The sequence below is a fragment of the Opisthocomus hoazin genome, chromosome 9, assembly GCF_030867145.1.
Source record: "Opisthocomus hoazin isolate bOpiHoa1 chromosome 9, bOpiHoa1.hap1, whole genome shotgun sequence".
NCBI classification, from domain to species: Eukaryota; Metazoa; Chordata; class Aves; order Opisthocomiformes; family Opisthocomidae; genus Opisthocomus; species Opisthocomus hoazin.
Window position 1 is genome coordinate 19,786,391 of NC_134422.1, and position 24,457 is coordinate 19,810,847.

Below are 24,457 nucleotides of genomic sequence, written 5' to 3' on the forward strand. Positions count from 1 at the left end.
AAATACGCAGCATTATATGAACAAAATTTATTCAACAAGAAAACAGACCTTTAACATGAATTTAACAAGCCTGAGAAATTATAAACTCTCATATGCTGCAGATTCATGCAGTGATAATAAACAAAAAAGGAAAGTAAGAGGTTTCCTTAAGCTAGCCAAACTGCTAATGGTTTTGTTATAAGCTGTCTGCTGTTGAAATGACCTCTGAAAAGTCTGAAGACGCTTGTACTAGGAAAAATTAAATGGTCAGAGTGGTGAAAGAGTTGCACTATGGAAGTGCATAAAAAAAAAATAGTTCTACCTTCATATTTCTAGAAATCGGCCCAATGGCGTAGACTTTTGTTTAACTTTTTTATGTCTTTACAGGAAGGGAATTTAGCATGAAGCTTGGAAACTAGTTTTTACTAAAACAGTGCATGCTGCGTTAGGTAATTTTAGGTACAATGAAAGCTTAAAATTTTTGTATGACAAATACGGACTTCTTCAAAATCGAAATAACAGAGTGGGTTTTTGTGCTGCTTTTAATTAATCCTCAGAGGTTCTTTGTTCAAAATACTGTGACTGAAGTTTCCATCGTAGAATACGGGGTGACCATGTTGCTGTTCTCTGACTGCATCATGCTGTACTTCAAAATACACAAATGTAGAGAGGAGACTTCAGCTTGTACACACCTCCAAGTGCTCGCTGGGGCTTTTTTCTTGAATCTTACTGTGGCATCATTAACACCTGCTTCACCCATTGCTCGTTAGTACACTGGACATTAATGAGTCTATTTATTTTTATATAATCCTCTAAAGGAGGGACTGATTTGTGCTCACTGTGAAAAAAGCAATTACAATTCATAGAAATGAATATGTAAGACTATTGTGTTTATGTTTTTATTGCGTATTAGGTCTAAATTTAGCTTCCAGGTTGTTGAGCATGTTAGTTTCTTTAAGATGGTTGCTATAGTGATAGCAGCAAATTCCTTTAATCTTAGTGTAGTTAAAGTATTTAGTTACCATTGGTTGTCACAGTGCAACTGAGACGAGAAAGATCATTCACACGTGTATGTTTTGTACCCCTCTGAGACTGCAGAAATTGCAATTTTAGCCCTTTTTAAAGCTTAATATTTGTGATTTTAATATTTCATACCACTTTCTGTTAGATTTATATTTGTTTTACTTAGGAAATACTTGCATTTCTTTCAGATAGAGCAGGCAGCCCTCTCCCACGTAGGTAGTACCTGAAACATGATGAAAATTATTTCTGGTCAGAATTAAGATGCTAGAGTAACACTCAGTATCACTCAGAAATATTATAGCAGCTAGTTCTCATATTTTAGCGTGAAATTTATCTAAACAACGTTGAGAACACCAGCTGGAATGTTGAATTTGTTATCAAAGCCAAGTTTAATCAGTTTTTTATTTTGGGTTTTGTTTTTATTTTACGTGACTCAAGTCCCAAAACAAATACATGCTGGACAGTGCCATTCATTCTTGGGTAAGCGCAACGTCGTCTAGTGAAGTTGATGTGGGAAAATCTCACTTGAACTCAGATCTAGAAGCACGGCCGTTAGTAAGTTATAAAGCAGCTCCATGTGATTATAGTGTACAGCGAAGTTCATGTTTCTTGCTCCTCAGGGTAATTTTTTACTTGTTTGGGGATTTTTTTCCCTTTAGCTAGCTAGTCTCTGGAGAACCCGTGGTGTGGAATTTGTTTGCATTGTGGTGTGGAATTTGTTTGCGTTGCTTGGCTTTTTAGTTTATACTGCCTGTTTGTTATGGTTGGGCATTTCCAGGTGTTCGTAAATTAGAGCATCTAGTTAAAAAGGAACACAGATATACAAAAGCTTGTCACAAGTATTTTGAGAGAGAGAAAAATCTGATAGTGATAAAAAAGGGGAAAAATACAATTATTTTGTATGTTACCACAAAGACTGTATAGATATCTAGAAACTGTTTCAGATCTTTTTGAGAATTAAGTATTTTAAATGGAATTCTTTTTTTGTAGCATTAGTATCAGATGGCATGCTTCTGCTGTATATTGAATCTGAATTGTGTTTTGGTTTTATTGTTGTTCAGAAAAGATTGTCACTGTTAACTCACTTTAATTGGGCCACAACCTAGTATTTTTAATAAGAAGATTTTTTTTTTTTGGTACATTTTCTGCATGCAGTTTTAAGACAAGACGTATGCAGATGGCTCTGGGCAGTCAGCTGAGAGTCTAGGCAATAGCCCTTAGTGGCACTGGGTCACTGAAATAGTTGGGTCTCAAAAGTAAATACAACAGGTGATAAGTTATTAGGCTTTTTCAGTTTACAGTTTGAGATTTTTTTTAATAAATACTTGCCAATTAATTTTATTTCCACATGAATGACCTCAATATTTGTATTGTACTCCTAGTAAATTTTGTGTGTATCTAGTTACTAATATTTGTGTAAATGGAGGGGAAAATGCTAGAACAATGTGGGAAACTCGATGTTGCTTTCCCTGTAGGCTTTCAGTGACAGAGTTTGTTCGACACAAAAGATTTGGTACCGGTATCATTGCTCAAAATACCAAACCAGCCATATAAATGTATCTGTTGTTGTCCAACACATAGGATGGAGAGGATGAGGATAAAAATTATAGAAAAGCTGTTAAAAGGAGATTTAAATTATTTAGTTTAATGAACCAGAATAACTCTTCAAACATACGCAGACAAGATGCCTGCGAAGTATGCCTGGTGCTGTTTCTGTGAGTGTATGAGGCTGTGCATGCGCTGGTCCGGTTAGAAGACTGGGGCCTAAATGGGAGGCCTTATCTTGCAGTTATGAATCCGTAGTGGCAAGTACCCAGTAAGGCTGGGTTTTGGTGTATAGCTGGTATGTTCTCAGTTCTGTTTCACCTCACGCAGATGTTGGGTAGGCATGTGGGTTTTCTTATATAGGGCCATGAAATCCGATTTCCAAAGATTTTCATAGACAAATTCAGCACAGGTCAAAATAAAAATCAGTGACGGTTTTACTTTATTTGCAGTGAAACAGCACTGAATACTACCTACCGTGTACCTTTAAATATAAATGACCTTGGTTTTCTTTTACTCTGTTTTTTACTCCTGAGCATGACACTGACAAGGACTTTTTAATCCATCAGACAGTTTATAGACCCTTTCGTAGTCACAAGAAGCAAAAAGCATCTGACTAGAAGGGAATACATGGGGCAAGTTCCTTGCTGGCTATAATTTTGTTGTCATTTCAAGTATTGTGGTAGTATAATTGATGTGACAGGACTGGGCTTTAGGCTCGGTCCCTTAGCTTGTGCTCACTTTCAGTTTTAGTCTCTCTCTGTCATTCACTTTGATTGGATAAGATTTAGGTGACAAACATATGCGTACCTTTGAAGCTTAGAGTAAGCGTACATAAAAATTCAATGTTATATGGTGGTATCGTGTGTATAAAACAGCTCCATAGAAAAGGTAGTAATTGGTGTCACCTTACAATACAAGGTAGTGTAGTGTGCTGATAGCATAGCCAGCAGGAGGCTCTTTTTTATTAATATTATAATTAAATGATTTTCTGGATAAAGGCCAAAAACTGATGAGAGTTGATTGTGCCTTGTCCACTGTTGCTTGGCACTATTAGTTGCATTTTCTAAAAAGAATTGACTTGACTCTTGTTTTTACAGGTTGTTATTGATGCCTTCAGATTGATCAATGCTAATATGATGGTCTTGGGACATGAACCAAGACAAACAACTTCAAATCTGGGTCACTTAAACAAGCCATCTATCCAGGTAAACCCAGTGTTGATAGTCCTGTAAATTGCAAGATTTATTCAGCAGTTTTGGGGAAAGGTACCTAAAAACAGTAAGCTACGCATTGTTTATTGTTCTCTCTATAGCATTTTTCTGCATGCATTTATAATTGATGTGATTTATCAGTGGAGTTATATATGTGAAGGGTTTAAAATTGAGGCCTAGATTAGCTTCTGAAGTGTGACTACATGTATAAGTATGTACTGCAAAGGTGAAAGTACAGACTTGTGGAAATGCAAACTTTAAAGTGACAATTGCTGTCGTACCGTGTGATGCAAGATAGGTACCGTTTTCAATACTGCAGTTTAAAAACTGCTGCTTATTAACATCTCAGCTTTCCTAAAGATACGTTATTCTGAACAAATTATGGAGAAAGTTCCGTCTTCATTAATAATCTTGTCTTTCTACTGTATGCTTACGTAGGTCCTTGCTTAATATGTAATCTAGATTTAACCTTGTATTATGTCTTAATTTAATTTCTGGTTTGTATATAATGCAGTAATTTGCTGAAAAAATGGTGGAGTAGGAGATTCAATGGATAGACAGTATGTTTGATCGGCTTTTAATGTTTATTTTGAGTATGTTGTCTTATATTTCTTTGCAAGCATTTGGAAAACTTAAATATTGAAAGTTTGATTTCTGAAGTTGACTTTCACCAGTAAGACAAAAATGTTTGTCTTCAACGAAGCAAACCTTTTTTTTGAGAAATAACTTCTGTCCTGAAACAAGTATCCTCTGGAGTGATTAATGCTTTTATCTGTGTTACTCTTCTGCCTCGATGTTTTTTTCCTTTTTTCTCTCCAGAAAACTTTTTTCCCTTAGCATGCATTCTAAAAGTCACGTGTATTTCAACCTTGAAGCCTAATTCCTGCTCTTTTGATCCGTTGCTTGAACAGTGAAAGTAAACATCCAATAAAAAGACTGCACATTAGTCCATAGTAGAACTGAAATAAGGGCTAAACTTGTGCTGTAAGAGAACCGTCCTTCGGGAGCTGCTAGATTGCCATACCCCTCTTTCAAAAGATCAGTTGTTTTTTTATTACTAATGCATTGAAACCCTTTACTAATTATAAAAACGTTAGCCAAAAGAAACAGACAATTAAAGAGTGTATGCTTCAGGAGGTTGTTGTGTTTTACTTCTGATTTTTGAATTGGTGAAAACTGCGAACTATAATGAGCATGAAATAGGCAGCAAATGCGCTTGATTGGGTATAGGCAAGCCCATGCTTGCGTGTTTCAGGGCTTTTCTAACTGGGCTTTTCTGGACCGTGTGTAATTACCTCCCTTGTAAAACCCTGTAGTATTGTTCAACTTCGTTATTTTAAGATTGCTGTCACTACAGTATGGCGTATTTTGGCCATGGGAGTTTTGGGTTTCTGTTGTTAGAGTGGGTATTTTTTGTTTGTGGTGTTGTTTTTGCAAGTTGACAGTGAGCTGTTGCAAATGTCACTGCTAAGCTAAAAATCATAGTTTAAAATGATACTCTGTTCTTAAAACTGCAAAGGCTCTTGCAGTGTTGTTTTGCTTTTATTCTAAGGTTGTGAATAAAATTCTGACTCAGTTGAGGTCAGCAGCGAACTTAATATTGTTTTCAGCTGGGCTAGAAGCAGTGATTTGAAGACATTCTTTAAAATCTCGGGAATAAGAATATGTGCTTGACTTCATTCCTTTTTTCATGGTGGTTCTTGAGTTCCGTTATCAACAGCTTTTTTACTTACTCTTTGTGCATCTGATTTGTAAGGCTTGTTGGAATGATGGTTTCCATTTGAAACAAAATACACAAAGAACACACTACAACTACTTACTGTTCAGGTTGGAAGTGGAACATTTGTTTACCTTTTACGTTTGTCAAGTCTTTACAAGTGATTTCGGAAGGGGAGAGGAAAGGGAGAGGATAGAGGGGGAAGGCAAAGATGTTTGTCAATTTTTAGGAGCTTTAGCAAGCTCCCTAATTGTCTACAATGGAGTTTAAACACAAACCCCAAAATCTCATATGCAGTCATTTTGAGTAGGATAAGATAATGGCAGTGAAATCTGCTTGCTGCTGATAGTTTCAGCCATAAATTACTATATTGATAATAAACCCCGTATTTTACAGTTTTAACTATAATAACTGGCACACGTAATGGTTATCTGTAACTGCTGGTTCGCATAAATGTAACCATTCAAGTAGGTTTGTGTCTTTGTAGATGTGTTTGCAAAAGAAATCTGTTTAAAATGTAGGGATGAGAACATTTTCAGCTTTCATACTGATAATTTTGGAATGTCGCAATATTAAGTTGCGTAAGATGCAAATACACATTCATTCTGTATAGCTCTAAAGAATATATTTAAACATAAATAGGTGGAATGATTGAAATATAAGAAATATTTACCACTAATTCTGCATATTTTATGTATGATTTTATCTCATTTGTAAATGTATACTTTGTATGTAAAATTTTGCTTGAAAAATAGATAATTTTAGTTGTGATGAGGACTTACAGAATTTTCTTAAACCGCCCAAATATTAATCCAACTAACCCTTAAGTCATAAATGTAAAAAAAAAAAAACCAACCCTCATGTAGTGCACATGAGCAAAGTAGAAGATACGTGCATATAGGTGTCACTTAACCTAATCTCAGTTGATCAGATTGTTATGTACAAGTTCAAGGACAAATTTGCAAAGGGTATAATTATAATGAGAAAGGCTTTTTTTCATTTAGGGTTGAATAAGAAAATTAGCTTTAATATCCAATGTTGATTTGATGCACATAGTCTAACTAATACCTGATGTGTTTAATCACTGCTTCAGCTTTGTATTGTATCTTAGAGAATGAACTTGGGAACGTTGGCAGTGGTCAAAAATAAATAGATAGCCAACATTATTTTTGATTGTAACAGAGAGTGCCTTATATTTTAATAGAAGTGATAACCAAATTTATTGATAGAGGAAGGATTTGAGAGAAATATGTTTGTGCATATGTATCGGTCAAATGCTTACAGATAGTTACCACTTTTTCTTGTGATAGTTGTTACTGTGTGAAAAAATCCGTGGTTTAGAAATGGCAAGTATAACTGTCAGTTAACGAACACTGAAAGAGAAATAGGCACAGGTATATTTACTTGATACCTACTCATAGTCTCTGTGTATTTGTTTCTTTGTGGCTTTTCTTTCAAGTGATGTTTGAAGATGGCTGAATTTAAATGAACTCTTCCCTTCTAATATTTCTTTGTTTCAGTGGTGGGTAACTTTAATGCAAACTTTTCCCTGAATTTTACAGGCACTAATTCATGGACTAAACAGACATTACTATTCTATTACCATCAACTACAGGAAGAATGAACTAGAACAGAAGGTAACTGTTTTAGCTTTTATTCAGAGGACAAAGAACACTATGCAAACTATTTAAGATTTGTGGCAATATTCTGATTTCAACTGCTGATAGTTTCAGTAGTTGTTTTAACTCTCCTGGAGTAGGTGGCTTCTCTTCCAGAAAGCACTTAGATGTGTAGTCGTGATGATGAAACCTTCCAAAACACTATTCTAATATTCATATAAATAATTTGACAACTTTTTTGTCCACATGCTTTATGGAAAGTCTTCATGCTGTTCTCTGCACTTAACAAGTTTGCGCAAAGTTTCAAACTTTCAGTGATGAAGCTGAAAGACATACTAGCTGCCTTAGGTTTTCACGGGCTGGAATTCCTGAAGCTAGAAGACCATATTTTCCAAAATGGAATTGTATAATCAAGGAATCTCAGGTTTTTATTTGCTGTAATCACTTTGATAGGATGTGCTTCCAGTTGGTGCGATTGGAGCTCCCCAAGACTGGACGGGATATCAGGAGGTAGCAGTGTCCTGCACTGACACACAAAATATTCTTCAGTTACTGACAAGTAGTTACTTTTGTGTCAGACTGCCTCAGTTACAAGTAAAATCTAGCTTGACAGTCTCAACCAGGAAAATACACAGAGAAAAGTTTGTTTGTCTACAGAAGTTAATTATTGAAAAGCCAGGTTCTGTCTTCAGTTATGCCTAAGTATGTTCCTGGCCTTGTTAGGGTTATAAGTTGATCTCGGGGTTGGAGTTTGTGATGAAATGGTCAGAATAGTTTTCTCACGTAATTTTGACTTTTAGAGGGCTAGAAGTAAAAAAAAAAAAATCCAGTTTTGAATAATGGAAGAATATGCATGCAAATCAGGGAGTTGAAAAGAATTTGTGCAATGCACAAGCCTTTTTAGGATGGTATCAGACTTTTAAGACCTCACTGTTACCAAAATGAATAACTGATTCAACAAAATGAGCGCTCTCAGGAAATGTCTGTGAAGCTTCCGAAGGTTATTGTTTCCGATCAGATACAGCAGTGTGGCCAGTCCAGTCTTTTCTGAAATTTGAAGTGTGTATTTTCTTTAATGGCTGTACATATGTAAGTTATTACCTTTGCAAGTAGGAAAAATAATCTTGACCGAGTTAGGGAAACTTTAATCTTACGAGGCAACAGCTATCTCCACACATCTTTCATGAGGCAGGTTCATACATATCTCACCCCTCCTCGTGGTGGTGGTGATCTGTTATCTCCATCAGTAATAAGAAGAGTACATGCTTCGTGAGGAGCCCATCACACCAAACCATAATTTTAAAATCCACATAGCCTAGCTACACTGTCCATATGCAGTTTACCTACAACTCCTTCTGTCAGTAATGAAGATCTTGATAATACAAACGATGACACAAACTTTCAACTCAGTTCATATGTACCAAAGCCAGGTTTCTTTGGAAGCTGTACATGGGATGAAACAAGCGCTTTTATTCAGGTGACAGTAATTACAGGGCTTACGGCTTCTCAAAGGTGTCTTTAGTAAGTGTTCACAAATAGAAGGCAGGCTGAAACTGTTTGCTGAAAGGGTCCTCTCTACAGTCCTCGAGTGTGCAGAACATCCACAAAATATGGTTTCTCTATTGATGAAAATCAGGAATTTGCCTTTGTAGCTATTCCTTCACTTTTTCAAGAACAACATCAGAGTGTCAAGTAAAACATTTCAGGTGTTTCTAATAGTCCCCATGTTTATCACCATTGAAACTCTGCATCACTTTATCATGTTGGTTTTAGGGCTGTTTACTTTGTAGGAGGACAAACACACAAAAGTCATGTTCTAATTGCTTTTGAAGTTCACTTCATCACAACTGTGGCAGCTGCTTGCATACAGTTCAGGAAAATCAGTGAAGCCTAAGTAACTACTTCATAAATTTAATCCAAGCATTAAAATATTTTTCAGCTTGTCAGAGGCCAGAAGCTTCAACCATTCCTTATTTGCAGCTAAAATATTCACCTTTCTGTTAGCTCCTGCACTGTGCAATTGTGCATTCTCAACCTACAGCAAAAATTAAAAATTACAAAACAAAAACCTAAGCGTTCCTGCAAAGTAAATGTGACCCTGGTTTCCATGCCTTGTTGTCACATTTCGGGTTCAAGCAGTTTGATCATGTAAAAACTTACGCAAAAATCTGTTGTCTGCTCTAGATCGTATTGCCTGTATTCAGACGTTGTAAGAGCAATAATTTTTTTATTACATTCTTACTATTGTAAATTGTTTTTCTGTCAGAGAGCTTCACAGTATTATGAATATATTTTATGATAAATGCTCTAAAGAGGGTTTTTTTTGCAGATGTTGCTAAATTTGCATAAGAAGAGTTGGATGGAAGGTTTGACGCTTCAGGACTACAGTGAACATTGCAAACTCAATGAAACAGTAGTGAAGGAGATGTTAGAATTAGCTAAGAACTATAACAAGGTATTTGTATCCTGTAATGACAGTAGAACTTTAGCTATGTTTATGAAGGGAAGAAATTTATTACTTCATTTCAGAAGTAAGAAGCTGACTATCACGAGCTTTGTTCAGAATGACTTGTAAAAGACTAGACTATAAGAACAAAACAGTTGTTGCAGGAACTCTTTTGGACCTTGGTGGTTATTTGATTTGTATAATCTGTTTTCAGCAAAGAGTTTCTTGGGATTTGGTTAAATTAGGCACAAGTGGGGCTTTAACAGCCTTGTGGAGACTGTGTTGCTTATTAATCAAATATGTATCACTTCTATATTATTTTGGTGTTGTAAGAAAGAGGTATCACAGTTATTTGTACTGTTTTAATACTGGCACTTACGCTTAGAAATGTTTTTTATAAATACTAGATCTCAGCAAGCACTCTGAGTAGTAAGCATGTCAGTCATTTTTGACGAGTGCTATTTTTTTAACTTCTTAAGGTCGTAAAAACCAAATTCAATATTACATTCACTAGTTAAGTTAGTGGATTTACTTTATAAAGACACTGTGTTTGAAGGCAACAGAACATTAAAAAAAAATGTATGAAGATAAGTGACTTGAACAGTATAAAAATTTGAGATCAAACTTCCAGTAGTTGCAACAATGTAGGTAATGTTCTTTTTGATTCTGCTTTACTAATTTAACTATCTTTAACTATTGCAACTGCTCATTTAAGATATTTTGCTTAAAACCAGTTTGTGAGTATCTGACAATAAAACCATTCATGAGTATTTGCCTTGATCTTTTGCACTAACATTCAGTAATTAAAAAGACGTCTGCTGAAAAGCTGAAGTACCTTTCAGTACCTTTCCTTTTGACTTTCTGAAATGTGTTGCTGTTTGATTTTTTTTTTTTTTCCCCCCTTCCCCCCACCCCTTTTTTTTTTCCTCTGAGAGAGACAATTACACATTGAGTATCTTGTGGCTTGGGGAAGAAGTAAATGAAATCTGAAACACTGACCTTTTTCTGTGTTTCTTTCACAGGCTGTTGAAGAAGAAGATAAGATGACACCTGAACAGCTGGCAATAAAAAATGTTGGCAAGCAGGTGAGGTGTGATGAATTAGTGATGTGGAATGATACGCTTCGTTCATTCTAAATATTAATTTTTGTACATATGCGTAGGTGATTTTAGTTCTACATGCAAGATATTCTCAACACTCCAAATAATTAATTTATTTTTATTGAAGTTTGTTGCATAAGGAACAAGGCTTTTGACTATAGGTAATCGGCAGAATATCTGCCAGTCGTGTTCTACATGCGTTTGTATTACATGCTGAGGAGCAGTGTGGAGATCTGGTAGCTTTTTCTTCTTCTCTTTTGTTTTTGTTTTTCAACTTCTTTCTAAGAAGAGGCGCAGAGATATCCAGGTCTGTGTCAGAGAGGCCAAAACTGTGGAGACTTTTGAAAAATAGTAATAATTGAAAAAAGATGGGGGTGTTGTTTATACATTATCACGGCTAAAGAGCCAGCTCACCCTTATCCTCAGCTCGTGAACGCGCTGTCAGTGCTTTGCTCCGGTACACACGTATGCAAGTAAGCTGCATTGCTTTGTATTGCTGTTGAAGGAAAACAGTTTAGGACCGTAGCTGAAACTGAAAACACCCACTCAATTCGTGCAGCCCCTTTGCAATGTCAGAATATAATGTCTTTATAGAAAGACTCAACAGAAAACTGTTTCTACATCTGATTTTGACATAAAGGTGGAGGAAACATGCTTTGGTGAGCAAGACGAGAGCGAAACAATTTTGTAAGAAGTTGTGTTCAAATTCAAGAAGGGCAACGGAAACAAGACATAGCTTTGAAAATATCCAGTCTGTCTTTAAAGAACCAGTATTTATTTTATTGCTAGTAGCAGTAGAAGAATTTAAAGGATTCTGGATTGCTCTTGTGTGTCAGCTTCTAGCAGCTATGTCATAACACATCTGCACTATTGTTCAGTCACTCATGTATTTCTGTAGCATTCAGAACAATAGAGTTTATGCACACCTACACATACATAAATATATAAAACAAAACATGTAAGAAGGGTTGTATTTTAAGGGTTATGATGTCATCTCAAGCAGAACTTGAGCTTCACTAGTTGTTTAAATCGTTACACATATATGAAAAGATCTTTTTTCACCTATTCTATGATTCTATACAGTTCTTAAAAAATAATTTTTTTCCTGATAAAGTTATTAACTTTAGATTACAAAATGGTTAAGTAATTTCCATGTGTGTTTTTTCGTGAAACTTATATAAAAAGCTTTGTAAGCAAACAGCTGCTCACAAGAGGGCTATTATGTTATTAGGGTGCATAATTTGCTAGGAGGGCAGAGAATATTGGAGAACTGTGTGATCTTTGAAAATTAGTTATTTAAGAAGGACAGCTGAGACAGGTTTTCTAGTACACTTTTATGTAAACTTACATTGGTTCATTAGATTTTGACAATAATTCTTTTTTAAAAAAGTTAACATTCCCACACATTATTGTCTTCCATATTCTAATGTCTTTACACACAGGAATGCTACAATAATACTACAATAAAGCTTAGAGATGTTCTTTAAATGTGCCTGATAATTTTGCAGTATTTGGAGATTAATTGCTTAATCTCAATTCTTAAACTGAAGAAGTGCACGAGTGTGATTTTCAACTAGAAATAATTTTATTGTTCTATGCAGATGCCCACAAATGCCCACATCAATTGAGTAATAGTGTGTGGGGATGTGTATTTTCAGAACACTGCTCAGGCTTAACATTCAGTTTTTCAGAACATTTGAACATAGCGTTGTGCATTTTTTCTTTATTTTTTTATGGGTATAAATATGCTAATTTTCTTGCAGTCAACACAACTATTCAAAGACTGTGTTAGATCATGTTTGAGTCTTTACAGGATTAGAACACACATTTGTACAGAGATCTGAAAACAAATTGCAGTGTACCAGAACCAAGATTAAAATATTGGCCTCAGTGAGACACATAGTAAATTCCACATATTGTGTGTTGGCCTTAGAACTCACAGCTGTCATGGTTACTCTTCAGATGCTGGATAGAAATTAACTTCCTAAACCTATCCTCAACTTCTCTGATTGATAGTATGGACTAATAAAATCTTACTCATGGAAATTCGGTCGTTTGCTAGGTCTTGTTAGAATGGAAAATTTAGGAGCATTGCTGGCATGTGTTCCTTAACTGACAGTCATCTGAAATAGACCTGAAGTAAATGAAATCCTTCAGAGATATGTTTCAGTCGTTTCTCTCATGGCATGCTTTGTATTTCAGGACCCCAAACGTCATTTAGAAGAGCATGTGGATGTGCTGATGACCTCAAACATTGTCCAGTGTTTAGCTGCTATGTTGGATACAGTTGTATTTAAATAACCAATTTACTGTTTGTGATGCTTTCTGTGTATATTTGTTTATTGTTTCTAATACTCACAAAACAGAGACTGTTGAGGCTATATTTGGTTAAACAGAGACATCTGACTTCGTTTGTAATGTAAGTGCAGCACTGTTAACACCTTTCAGTCTCTAATTGTGCAGTTGCTTCGGTTTCTTTATGTCAGGGTCTTTACAGATTCCACAGCATTCAAGAACACAATGTGGGAAAAAATGTATTACATTTTCATTTAATATTTTTTGGGGAAAATCAGTAGTACATATATATTTTGATTGTTGCAACATAATAAAAATACATTTACAAACCTGTCTTCAGTTCTGGAAGGCCTTTTTTGAGAAAGGACTGCGGGAATTAACAGTGTAAGAAAAGTGTTGGTAAAGGTTGATTTCTACCCACTGTAAAACTGCAAGGACAGCAAAAATTCTCTCATGAAATTTGGCTCCTGTTGATTACCAGATACTCTCATTGAGATTTATATAAAAAAAAAAGTAGCAGCGCTGAATTCTGAGGATGTACGAAAACCAAAATGCTGAAAATTCCCCTGCCAGCTCCCTTTCAATATTCTTTAAACCCTAATATCCACAGAAGACAATTGACCCTAAGGAAATTAATTCAGTTGTGCCGATAACTGAATCACACAACTCTTACAAGCGGTGTCATAAATAGCACTATTCTGAGAATAAAAATTAAAGTGACAGAGGCTGTTCTAGGTTATATGAACCCTCCCTGCTGCGAAAGAGAACATACACGAGATGTCCATGTATATAAATATATGGAAAGAGTCCCAACTGGAATACTACATTTAAAGCCCTTTCCACTGACTAGAGAGGGAAACGCTCCCAGGAAGGCCGGTGGGTCGGCTGCTTGCTTTTAAGTAGACAGAGCCAAGTAACTCGGTTTGGGGGGAGTGACTTTGGGTTGTGGGTGGGTGGCTGGTTCGGGTTTTCGTTTGTCTATTTTTTAAGTATGGGATGGTACTTAGGCCAAGTTGGTTCTTTTGTCTGGGCAGAAGTGTTCTCTTTCCGTGTCACAGTATTTTGTTTACTGGTTTGTTTTTTGATAAATGGCAACAATTGTGGCAGGCAAATATTTTAAAACTAGACACATCTTTTTGTGTTGAAGACTATTTTTTTTAATTTATTTGACTTCTTACTGGCATAGTAAGGAAATAGCCCATAAAATTGTCTTATTTTCCACTTTGTGCCCAGTAATTTTCTATTTACTTATTCATTACCATTCAAAGGTTTTTCTTTTGTTTGGAATTTCTTATTTAGGCCTTTTAATTTGCTGTTTTAGAGTAACTCTCTCTCCAAGTATATTTAGCATCCACTCACTTCAGAGGGAAACATGCAGATTTTTGCAGCTGCCCTCCTTATGGCCTTCCCTCTGCCCCCACAGTAGGCAGCAGAATATCAGGCTGGGAAAACGGAGACGTTACCAAACCACGTAGAGCTACATGGAAGTGCTTTCTGGAGCTTTGCTCCAAAAACCTGCATGTCACCAAGGAGGGCTGTATTTGGGCCTTGCCCTTGTCCGATGCACTGCGCCCCGGGGTGGGGTGGGATGGGATGGGATGGGATGGAATGGGGCGGGAGCTGCCCGGGGCTGGTCTGCCGGCGGGGCTCTGCCTCTGGCCGCTGCCTGCTCGCACGCGGGCATCACACCACGAGACGGGCACGCTTTGGCAGGTCGTGGGTGACATGGCACTGCAGAGAGGGAGGGAAGCTATTGCCGTGCTGCAGCGTGTACCTGCGTGAAGGGCCACTGTAAAGCAGGGAGACAAACCAGTGCGTCTTGTGTATTCCAAATTAATTTTGACAAACATACGTCTTGCAGAGGGTAGCCGAAGGGAGTCTGCTGGAGATGGAGATCTCCTGTAGCATGAGCTTGTGCTGTGGCACCCTGCTTTCTATGCACTGCGGCTTGACGTGGAGGCACAGTTTCCCGTTTACTTAGAGGTTTCATGAATAATCGAAAGGCTGGTTTTCAGGGCATCTTTCCTCGTTTTTGTCAGTGGTTTAGGAGCTGCGCAGAGGATTTGGAAGAGCGGGTGCACACGGTAACCTGAAACGCAGCAGCCCGTGTACCATCTTGGAGAAAGAAAGAGGTTTCCAAGCAGCCACCTTCTGAGCCTCCAGCCGCCATGGAGCAGACCTTCATTAGCAGCTTGACCCCTCGTCACCTGTCAGCACGAAGGACGGGCATTTTGTATTAGCGAACCTCGCTCCTTCTCTGTGTGACGATTCTGTAACACCACCTGCCATTGCCTGTCCCCCTATTATACCAGTTTAGGAGTTGTGCGCTGAGGATTTTTGGCATATATTAGCACTTCTGCGTGATTGGCAGCATACCGCTGAATTCACTGCAGCTCGGCATCGATATGGGTGTAGCTCCGTAATTCAGGGCAGCGTTTCCCAGGGTTTATCTCCTGCCTCTATAAGTCCCTTACCTTGCCGTCGGCGTCAAGCAGGGAAAGGAAGGGAACGGTGAGCGCACTGGTGAAACCAGTGTCGGAAACAAAACTTAGAACTGGTATTAATAAAACTGTTTTCTTAGCACTGAGGAGAAGGTGTGGTATGGAAAGTTGCATGCGCTGTACCACCCGCCTGCAAGTAGAACGCTGAACTGCTTGCTTTTTGCTTCGTAAATTATTGTATTGGAATAATTTTCCTTGCAGAGAGCGAGTGCGTGCGGGCTTCCGTGAAACGCCAGAGAACGGAGCTTGCTCACGGTTAAGCAGCAGAAAATAAATGGCCCTGGGAGTCGAGAGCGTTGAAATAACGCATTCTGAGAGTCGTCCTCGGTTCTGGTCTGCTCCGGGTTCGAGTTTGCGAAGTTTGGGCCCGGCTGCGGGTGTCGGGGCGCTGGGCCGGTGGCGGTGCCCCGGGCCGCCGTGGCGGGCAGCGCGGGGCGCGGCCGGCGGCACCCGGGGAGCGCCCGAGGGCCCAGCCGCCGCGGGGAAACCGGCGGAGGAAGGCGAAGGCGGGGAGCTGCTCGGCGGGCAGAACGTCCCGGTGCTCCCAGAGACCGCCCGGCTTGCCCAGGGAGGGAGGCGGAGAGCGGAGCGGGGCAGCGGCAGGCGCTCCCCCGCTCTCGGGGGCTCCCGCGGACCCGCCGGCCGGTCCCTCCCGCTACGGGGGGTCTCCGGGGGCCGCTCGGCCCCGGGCGGAAGGTGCGGGCTCCCCCGGTGCCGGCCGAGCGGCGGGGCGAGGCGACCGCCCCCGCGCCGAGAGACCGCTCCGCTGCCCGGGACCGGGTCGCGGCGGCAGGGAGGAACCCGGGGGGTCCCTTCCGCGCCGCGCTGCTGATGGGCCCCGGGATGAGACATTTATTGACAGAACAAACCGCGACCCTCCCGGCGGATACATCAGGGCGCTTGGGCTGCGCGGCTGATGATTATTTCAGAACTTAGAAGAGGCGATGCGCGGCCGCTGTCCGTCCCCCCCCCCCCCCCCCCAAGCAGGCACGGATGGGCAGGGGCGGGGGGGCCGCTGGCGGGAGCCAGGGGCAGCGGCCGGTCCCCGCGGCCCCCAACCCCGGTCTCCGCCCGAAGGCGGGGTCCCGCGCGCTGCGTTTGGGGGGACGCGGGGGGTTCCATTGCTTTTCCAGCCGTAGTAAAAAAAATTTAAAAAAATAAATTAAAAAAAAATGCCGGAAAGGTCACATAATAATGAGCTCTTACAGCAAACACACTCTTCCCTTCCCCCTTCCCCTTCCTTCTATCTCACAATAAAATCATCTCCTTCAATTTGCCATGATCGTCGCGACCAGGAGCCAGGTGATTATCCTAATTAATGTCTATCTAATTAAATTACTGTCAGCGGTTAACCAATGGCAGAAGCCGTTTCATCCTCTCCACAAGCAGCAAGATCAAAAGTGAGTCTTTCCTGATTGCTGCATAGTGTCAATTGGCCAATCTCTTCTCCCAGGGAAGGGGGGGGGGGGGGGGGGGAAGGGGAAAAAAAAAAAAAAAGTAAATCAAACGTTTGGGAAGCATTTGGTGGATGAAGTGCTTTCTGCCTAGCGAGGGTCCCAGGATGTCTAGCTTCTGATACCAAGGAGCCCTTCCAGATCCAGGGACTGAAGGGTTATTACTGTGGTGCTAGAGCTATGCAGCTGGAGCATTGTCTTTCTCCCTCTATCATGCTCTCCAAGAAATTTCTCAATGTGAGCAGCAGTTACCCACATGCAGGCGGATCTGAGCTTGCCTTGCATGATCATCCCATTATCTCGACCACTGACAACCTGGAGAGAAGTTCACCTTTGAAAAAAATTACCAGGGGGATGACGAATCAGTCAGATACAGACAATTTTCCTGACTCCAAGGACACACCAGGGGACGTCCAGAGAAATAAACTCTCTCCCGTCTTGGACGGGGTCTCCGAGCTTCGTCACAGTTTCGATGGATCTGCTGCAGATCGCTATCTGCTCTCTCAGTCCAGCCAGCCCCAGTCTGCTGCCTCTGCTCCCAGTACCATGTTCCCTTACCCCGGACAGCACGGACCTGCTCACCCAGCCTTCTCCATCGCCAGCCCCAGCCGCTACATGGCTCACCACCCGGTCATCACCAACGGAGCTTACAACAGCCTCCTGTCCAACTCCTCTCCGCAAGGCTACCCGGCGGCGGGCTACCCTTACCCCCAGCAGTACGGCCATTCCTACCAAGGGGCACCTTTCTACCAGTTCTCCTCCACCCAGCCGGGGCTCGTTCCCGGCAAGGCTCAGGTCTACCTCTGCAACAGGCCCCTCTGGCTCAAATTCCACCGGCACCAGACGGAGATGATCATCACCAAGCAGGGCAGGTAAGGCACGGCGCGGACCCCACAGCCGGGTGTCGGGGCTGAGCCGCCGCGGGATCCGCCGCCGCCGCCCCGGGGGAGCCGCCCGCTCCTGGTGCCGGTGCCGGTCCCCGCCGGGGCAGCCCTGCCCGCCGCCCCGCCGCCCTCAGCCCTTCCCCGCGGGGAGCTCGGCGTTGCGGGGAGGGAGCCGCGTTGGATTTTTCTCTCCCGGCCGCTGCCGGGAGCCGTGAGGACGCAGCGCAGCGGGGCTGCCGGCTCCTCCGCCTCTGCCCGCCGCTGCCGCCGGCTCGCTCGCCTGCTTCCCTTCCTTTTCCTTTTTCTTCTTCCTTTCCTTTTTTATAGGCGCATGTTCCCTTTCCTAAGTTTTAACATTTCTGGTCTCGACCCCACGGCTCACTACAATATTTTTGTGGATGTCATTTTGGCGGATCCCAACCACTGGAGATTTCAGGGAGGCAAATGGGTTCCTTGCGGCAAGGCGGACACCAATGTACAAGGCAAGTTCCTCCAATTATCACTTTTCCCGACACATATGTAGGTGAGAATGATTAATTAAAGCCTTTGTGGACGGGCTCTGGCGACTTCTTAAACGAGAAAGGGCCAACGATGCTTTTGGGGAAACACACACACGCACAAAAAAAAGAAACCACAAAAACGGAAGGGTGGAGGAGAAAGTAAAAGGTGTTCGGAAAACGCTTGATTAATCCTTCTCCGTTAAAACGAAGGTGGTTTCAGCAGTAAAATACCGCCAAGTTTAACGGGGTCCTTCCACCTTGTGTGCCGCTGCAGCGGCAGAACCGGTGCAGACGCGAGAACCGTGATGTGGTTGTGGTTTTTTGTTGTTTTTGCTTAGGAAACCGGGTGTACATGCACCCCGACTCCCCCAACACGGGGGCCCACTGGATGCGCCAGGAGATCTCCTTTGGGAAACTAAAACTTACAAACAATAAAGGAGCATCAAACAACAACGGGCAGGTCAGTGGGGGGAACGCGGACGCTCTGCCAGGCTGATTTTTATTGCTTTAGGCAGAACCCTGCCGCTTCCGAAAGGGCGTGTATATATATATATATATTTTTTTTTTTTTTTTTTTTTTTGAGACCTTGTCGTTAGGTGAATATAAAAGGGCGGCGATGGGAAAAAGCCCTTTCGTTTATTTTGCCGCCGGCCTCGCCGATCCCGAGCGCGTTGCCCAGGCTGGCACCGCTGCCCGGGGTGACCGGGGGGTCCTGGGGTGGGGGTCCCGGGGAGGCGGCGGCGGGGGGGGGGTGTCACCGCGTCTCGCCGCCCGCGGGCATCGCTCTCCCCGTCCTCCCCGCTCTAATTTCCTCCTCTTCCCGCGGCCCCCTCCCTCCTCTTCCTCTGCCTCACAGATGGTGGTTTTGCAGTCCCTCCACAAGTACCAGCCCCGCTTGCATGTGGTGGAGGTGAACGAGGACGGGACGGAGGACACCAACCAGCCGGGCAGAGTGCAGACTTTCACCTTCCCCGAGACCCAGTTCATCGCCGTCACCGCCTACCAAAACACCGATGTAAAGAGCTCCCCGCTCCCTCCCGCTCGCGGTCTACCCGCCGGGGCCGGCCCGGCCGTTGCGTGCTTTCCCCCCCCCCCCCCCCCGGCTCTCCATCTCCCCCCCCCCCGGCTCTCCATCTCCCCCCGCCCCGCGCCTGCGGAGACCCCGCCGGCCACCGCCGTGTTCGCCCCCAGCTCGGCCACAGCCCGGTTAGCTGCTGGCTTAAGCTTGAAGTCCGCAAAGATCAATTAACGACCGCATTGATTGCGCTGAGGGGGGTTGGGGGGGTGACGGGGCAAACTCCTCGGATTAACAGCCCGCTAACGCCTGGCTGCGGTGCGGGGGGGTCTGGCGTCGCTGCAGACCGGGGCCCCCCTTTTTCCAGCGGGGTATGCGCGGTCTGCGTGCCTGCTTTAATTGTTTTGCTCGATGCAAATGCAAACTCTCAGCTACCGTTCTGCGGTGCGTTTTGCCTCGTTTCTGGATTTAAATGATTTAAATGTAATTAAGCCCATGCAGTAGGAATACTGACACCCTTAAAACAGGGGGTTAAATATTAAATTATGTCGTACCTGTTGCGATAGGGTAAATCTTAAAATTAGACTGTGATACCTACAAGCATGCCGAAGCTTGATTTCTCACGTTTTGAAGGCAATTTGATGGCCCAGAGCAGAGCCCGATCCTCCTCAAAACGCGCTGGCCGCGGCAGGGTGCGTTTTCCAGGCTTTGACAGCGTGCGCTCCCACCCCTCTCTCTCTCCCCAGATCACGCAGCTGAAGATAGACCACAACCCTTTCGCAAAAGGCTTCCGAGACAATTACGACACGTAAGTGACCCGGGCTTTCATCGCCCTGCTGCCGGCCGCACGCACCCGTCGGGGGGGGGGGGGCGGGAGGGGCAGCTCCTCTCCACTCCGCAACACCGGGCTGCTCTGGAGCCCTGCGGGGGGGGCACCGCCAGCCGCCCCGGAGGGGCCGTCCCCACAACCCGGGCCCCGCAGCCCGCCCCACTCCGCCGCGGTCTCCCCTCTACCGGTGCCGGGACCCCCCGTCCCGAGCTCGCTCCCGCCTGCGCGCACGGACGCCGAGCGAAGCCCCCCCGGCAACCCGGGCTCGGCCCCCCCCAACCCGCCGGGTGCGAACAGCCCCGGGCTCCGCGGAGCCGCTGTCCGGAGGGAAACGTCTTCATCTCGTTTCGCTCTTTTCTGGCGTCGGATACATTTTTTTTTTTTTCCTCTTTCCTTTTCTTTCCCCTCTCCCTCCCGGGTGGAGTCGAAGCCCCCGGAGTTCCGACCGCCGTCCGGCTCGGAGAGCGGCTCAGCGTCCTCCGGCACTGGGGGCTCCGTCCGGGGGATCCGTCCGGGAGCGCGAGCGGCGCCGGGGCCCGGGGGAGTGCGAGCGCGGCCCGGGCCCGGCAGCGGCGGGTGGTGCGGGGGTGCCCGCTCCCGGGGGCTCTGCCGGCAAAGAGCGCGGCCTGCGGGAAGGCTGCCTGGCCTTCGCCCCCAGCCGCGAGTGCTTTTCCCTTTTTAATAGGAAAAAACCCCACAACTTTCTAGGGCGTCACTTGAAAGGAGACGGGGGGAGGGGGAAGCTTCGATGTTGTCTAGCACGTTGAATTTGTTTAAGGGCCAAGTTTATTTTGGAGGAGAAATTCCAGGAGGCGTGGAGGGTTAATTAAAGCACAGTTTTAGCCTGAATTAAATACAGATAGTAGTTATTAATCCATTAAAGTTTTTATAATCGCAAATTGCAGCCCAGCATGGGAGAATTATATATAGGCCACGCGGGGAACACTGGATGTGTCTGGTTTCCCGTTCCCTACAGTAGGTGTTTAAAGATTAGCTAATTTAAACCCAGTAAAATGTTGATGGTTCGCCTGCGACTCCCAATAATAAGTGTTAAACAGCCGATACCGTTCCGTAGCCTGCCACTCACGCTGCTGGCGGCCAGCGGCCAGGTTGCCGGCTGCGCGTATGGCGGGACCGGTCCCTGCCTTGCCGTCGGGCCGCCGGGAGAGAGCCGTCTCGGCCCGAAAGTTCTGCTCTCCGCGCCTCGCTCCCCCCGTCCTCCTCCTCCTCCTCCTCCCCCCGTTAAGGCCCTCGGCGCCGGAGGCCGAGGCCGGAGAGGAGCGCAGGGCCCCGGGCAGGAGGGCGCTGGGGCGGCCGCCCCGTCCCGTCCCTGAGTGCTGAGGCCAGGCAGGCGCCGAGCAAGGCGCCGGGCACCCAGCTCTCTCTCTCCCCTTCTCTCGGGCAGGATCTACACGGGCTGCGACATGGACCGGCTGACGCCGTCCCCCAACGACTCGCCCCGCTCGCAGATCGTGCCCGGGGCCCGCTACGCCATGGCCGGCTCCTTCCTCCAGGACCAGTTCGTGAGTAACTACGCCAAGTCCCGCTTCCACCCAGGGGCAGGAGCCGGCCCGGGGCCCGGCGCCGACCGCAGCGTGCCCCACACCAACGGGCTGCTCTCCCCACAGCAAGCCGAGGACCCGGGGGCCCCCTCGCCGCAGCGCTGGTTCGTCGCCCCCGCCAACAACCGCCTCGACTTCGCCGCCTCCGCCTACGACACGGCCACCGACTTCGCCGGCAACGCGGCCACGCTGCTCTCCTACGCGGCCGCCGGCGTCAAGGCGCTGCCGCTGCAGGCGGCGGGCTGCGCCGGGCGGCCGCTGGGCTACTACGCCGACCCGTCGGGCTGGGGGGCCCGCAGCCCCCCGCAGTACTGCAGCAAGTCGGGCTCCGTGCTCTCCTGCTGGCCCAACAGCGCGGCGGCGGCGGCGGCGAGGATGGCGGCCGGCAACCCCTACCTGGGGGAGGAGGCGGAGAGCCTGGCCCCCGAGCGGTCCCCCTTGCCGGGCGCCGAGGACTCCAAGCCCAAGGATTTGTCCGACTCCAGCTGGATCGAGACGCCGTCGTCCATTAAGTCCATCGACTCCGCCGACTCTGGGATTTACGAGCAGGCCAAGCGGAGGCGGATCTCCCCCTCGGACACGCCGGTGTCCGAGAGCTCCTCGCCCCTCAAGAGCGAGGTGCTCGCCCAGCGGGACTGCGAAAAGACCTGCGCCAAGGACATCGGCTACTACGGCTTCTACTCGCACAGCTAGGCGCGGCCCGCCCGGCCCCGCCGCCCTTTTGCACAATAACTCCTCCGCCTTCGCGCACCGACCCCCGCCCCCCCGCTGCCCCCCTCCGCGCCCCCGGCCCGCAGCCAGCCGGGCAGAGCCGCCCCCCGCCCCGCTCCCCGGCCCGGGGGCGCGGGGGGCACCGCCGCGCCGACACCCGCCGACCCGTCGGATGCTCGGAGCTCCGCACACCCCGCAGCGTTTCCCGCCTCGGCCACGGGCGGTTGCGGGGGGACAGCGGGAACGGGGCGGGGGGGGGGGCAGACCCTGTGAAATGCCTGTACATACTATTTCATTTACCGAAACCGATTACTCCTCTTTGGTTCCGTTTCTCTCTCAGTTGTTGGCAATTTTTTTTTTGGTTTTGTTTTCATTGTGAAGTCACAAAACTTAGTTCCTGTTTAAATTTCTTTACCCCCCCCCCCCCCCCCGCCCTTGCTCCCTTCTCCCCCTCCCCAGGTGAGCACTCTTTCTGCCCGCCGCTGGTAACGCAAAGCCTCCCGCACCGCGGCAGCCAGCAGTGGGGTTCTCGCTCGCTCTGCGGTTCCTCGCGTGAAATCATCACGCTGTGCCCTGGGCTGACGCAGCTGAGGAGCAGCTGAGCTTCCCCTGCAAAAGGACAGAAAATACGGCCCGTAGGAAAGTCGATTAAAGTAGCACGACGCCTTCCGAAAGCAAAATTAACTGCCTCTGTATTTTTCTTTAAAAGGAGTAGCTCGACATCAGCAATATTACATTATTTTTGTGGTATTCCTCTCCCCCTCCCCCCTGCCCCCAAGTGCCAAATCCATTACCGGTCCCCGCAGGTGCCAAATATGCTGACAAACTCTTTTCAAATTTCTTTGCAGTTTCCCCCCTTTTACTTTATATTGCTGTAAATCTTTGTAATGAATAATCTAACAACAAAAAAAAAAAGATATAGACGACTGAATTGTTGGTAACCATAGTGTAGTCCAGTGAAGATGAATTGTGAGTTGTATATTTTACTGCATTTAGTTTTGGAATTGACTTTTTCATAAAGTAGCTAACCGAGATCTGGCTTCCTGGGGAATGAAATGCACAGCGAGAGTAAGAGTGAGCTGTCCCGCCAACCTCTTGTTGCGTTAATGACGGAGAACGTTAATGAAGGAGAACTAATATCCCTCCAGGTCTCCCCCCCGGCGAAGCAGAATAGTAAGTCTTCGAATTTTGAGTAGCAAATCTATACAATTAACACATTTTTATATGGGAAAAAAAAAGAAGAAAAAAAAATTTACAAACTGAAATATGCATCAGGCTAAATATTCAGTCTAGATTAAACTCGACGGGGAAATTTCCTAATAGAAATTCAGGGTCATAAACGTGTGTATATTTTTGACTCTTCTGTAAATCGAATGTTGTGATTTTTATATTTGTTCTGTTACGTCTGTGGAACTGAATAATTTATACCAGTACATGCTCCATGGAGAAATGTTCCGGTTTTTGCCCGTTTGTATCGTCTGTGTATAACAAGTAAAATAAACCTGGCAAAACGTTAACGGTCGTGTCGGGGAGCCCTTTAGCCATTCTCCAAGCCCGAAGCGGGGGGAGGCGGCGGGGGAGCGGCTGCCGCCCGCTCGCCCCCCCCTCCCGTCCCGGGCCGGGCCCCTCGCCGTGCTCGGGGCGGGGGTCGAGCGGAGGGGAGGGCGCGGACACGGCCCGCCGGGGCGCGGGGCTTCTCGGCCGGAGAGGCAGGGAGCGGGAACCCCGTCGGGTTTGAGGGGTTTGTGATGATCCCGGTCCGGTGGGGCCGCCGGTGGTGGCGGAGCGGTGGTGAGGGGCGCAGCGCTGCCCGCCCCGTCGGCCTTCCGCCATCTCGGCGCTCCGCAAGGCGCCCGGCCTGGCCCTGCCGCGGCACCTGCGTGATCGGGCTGAGGCCGGTTTTGTTCGGGATTCCTCGGCCGCCGCGGGGGCTCCCCTCTGTCCCGTCGCGGTGTGGCCGGAGGGGCCCTGCGCAGTCCGGCTGCGTGTCCCCCCCCCCCCCCCCCCCCCTCCTCCCTCACCTGAGGTGCTGGGGGCTCGGCCCGAGCAGGGCCCGGCGGCTG

At 45.8% G+C, this 24,457-nt stretch overlaps 2 protein-coding genes across 3 annotated transcripts in view; both read left to right on the plus strand.

Annotated features, from left to right (window-relative positions):
* PSMD14 (proteasome 26S subunit, non-ATPase 14) overlaps positions 1-13,272 on the plus strand; it is a 47,676-nt gene extending 34,404 nt beyond the window's left edge. The window contains exons 8-12 of the mRNA XM_075430752.1: positions 3,648-3,755; positions 7,041-7,115; positions 9,427-9,552; positions 10,566-10,628; positions 12,846-13,272. Of these exons, the coding sequence (XP_075286867.1) occupies positions 3,648-3,755; positions 7,041-7,115; positions 9,427-9,552; positions 10,566-10,628; positions 12,846-12,944 (471 nt within the window). The 3' untranslated portion in view covers positions 12,945-13,272. The remainder of the gene's footprint in view (positions 1-3,647; positions 3,756-7,040; positions 7,116-9,426; positions 9,553-10,565; positions 10,629-12,845) is intronic.
* A 3,669-nt stretch (positions 13,273-16,941) lies between these two features.
* Positions 16,942-23,911, plus strand: TBR1 (T-box brain transcription factor 1). Of its 2 annotated transcripts, XM_075430971.1 has the most exons (7): positions 16,942-17,765; positions 18,105-18,259; positions 18,616-18,737; positions 19,134-19,292; positions 20,039-20,100; positions 21,527-21,644; positions 21,750-23,911. In XM_075430971.1, exons 1-7 carry the CDS (start codon positions 17,074-17,076, stop codon positions 22,374-22,376), a joined length of 1,935 nt encoding a protein of 644 aa, XP_075287086.1. In that variant the 5' UTR covers positions 16,942-17,073; the 3' UTR covers positions 22,377-23,911. The 2 variants fall into 2 exon arrangements, with proteins under 2 accessions (XP_075287086.1, XP_075287085.1); XM_075430970.1 differs by having other exon boundaries at positions 21,527-23,911.
* Positions 23,912-24,457: the final 546 nt, after the last annotated feature.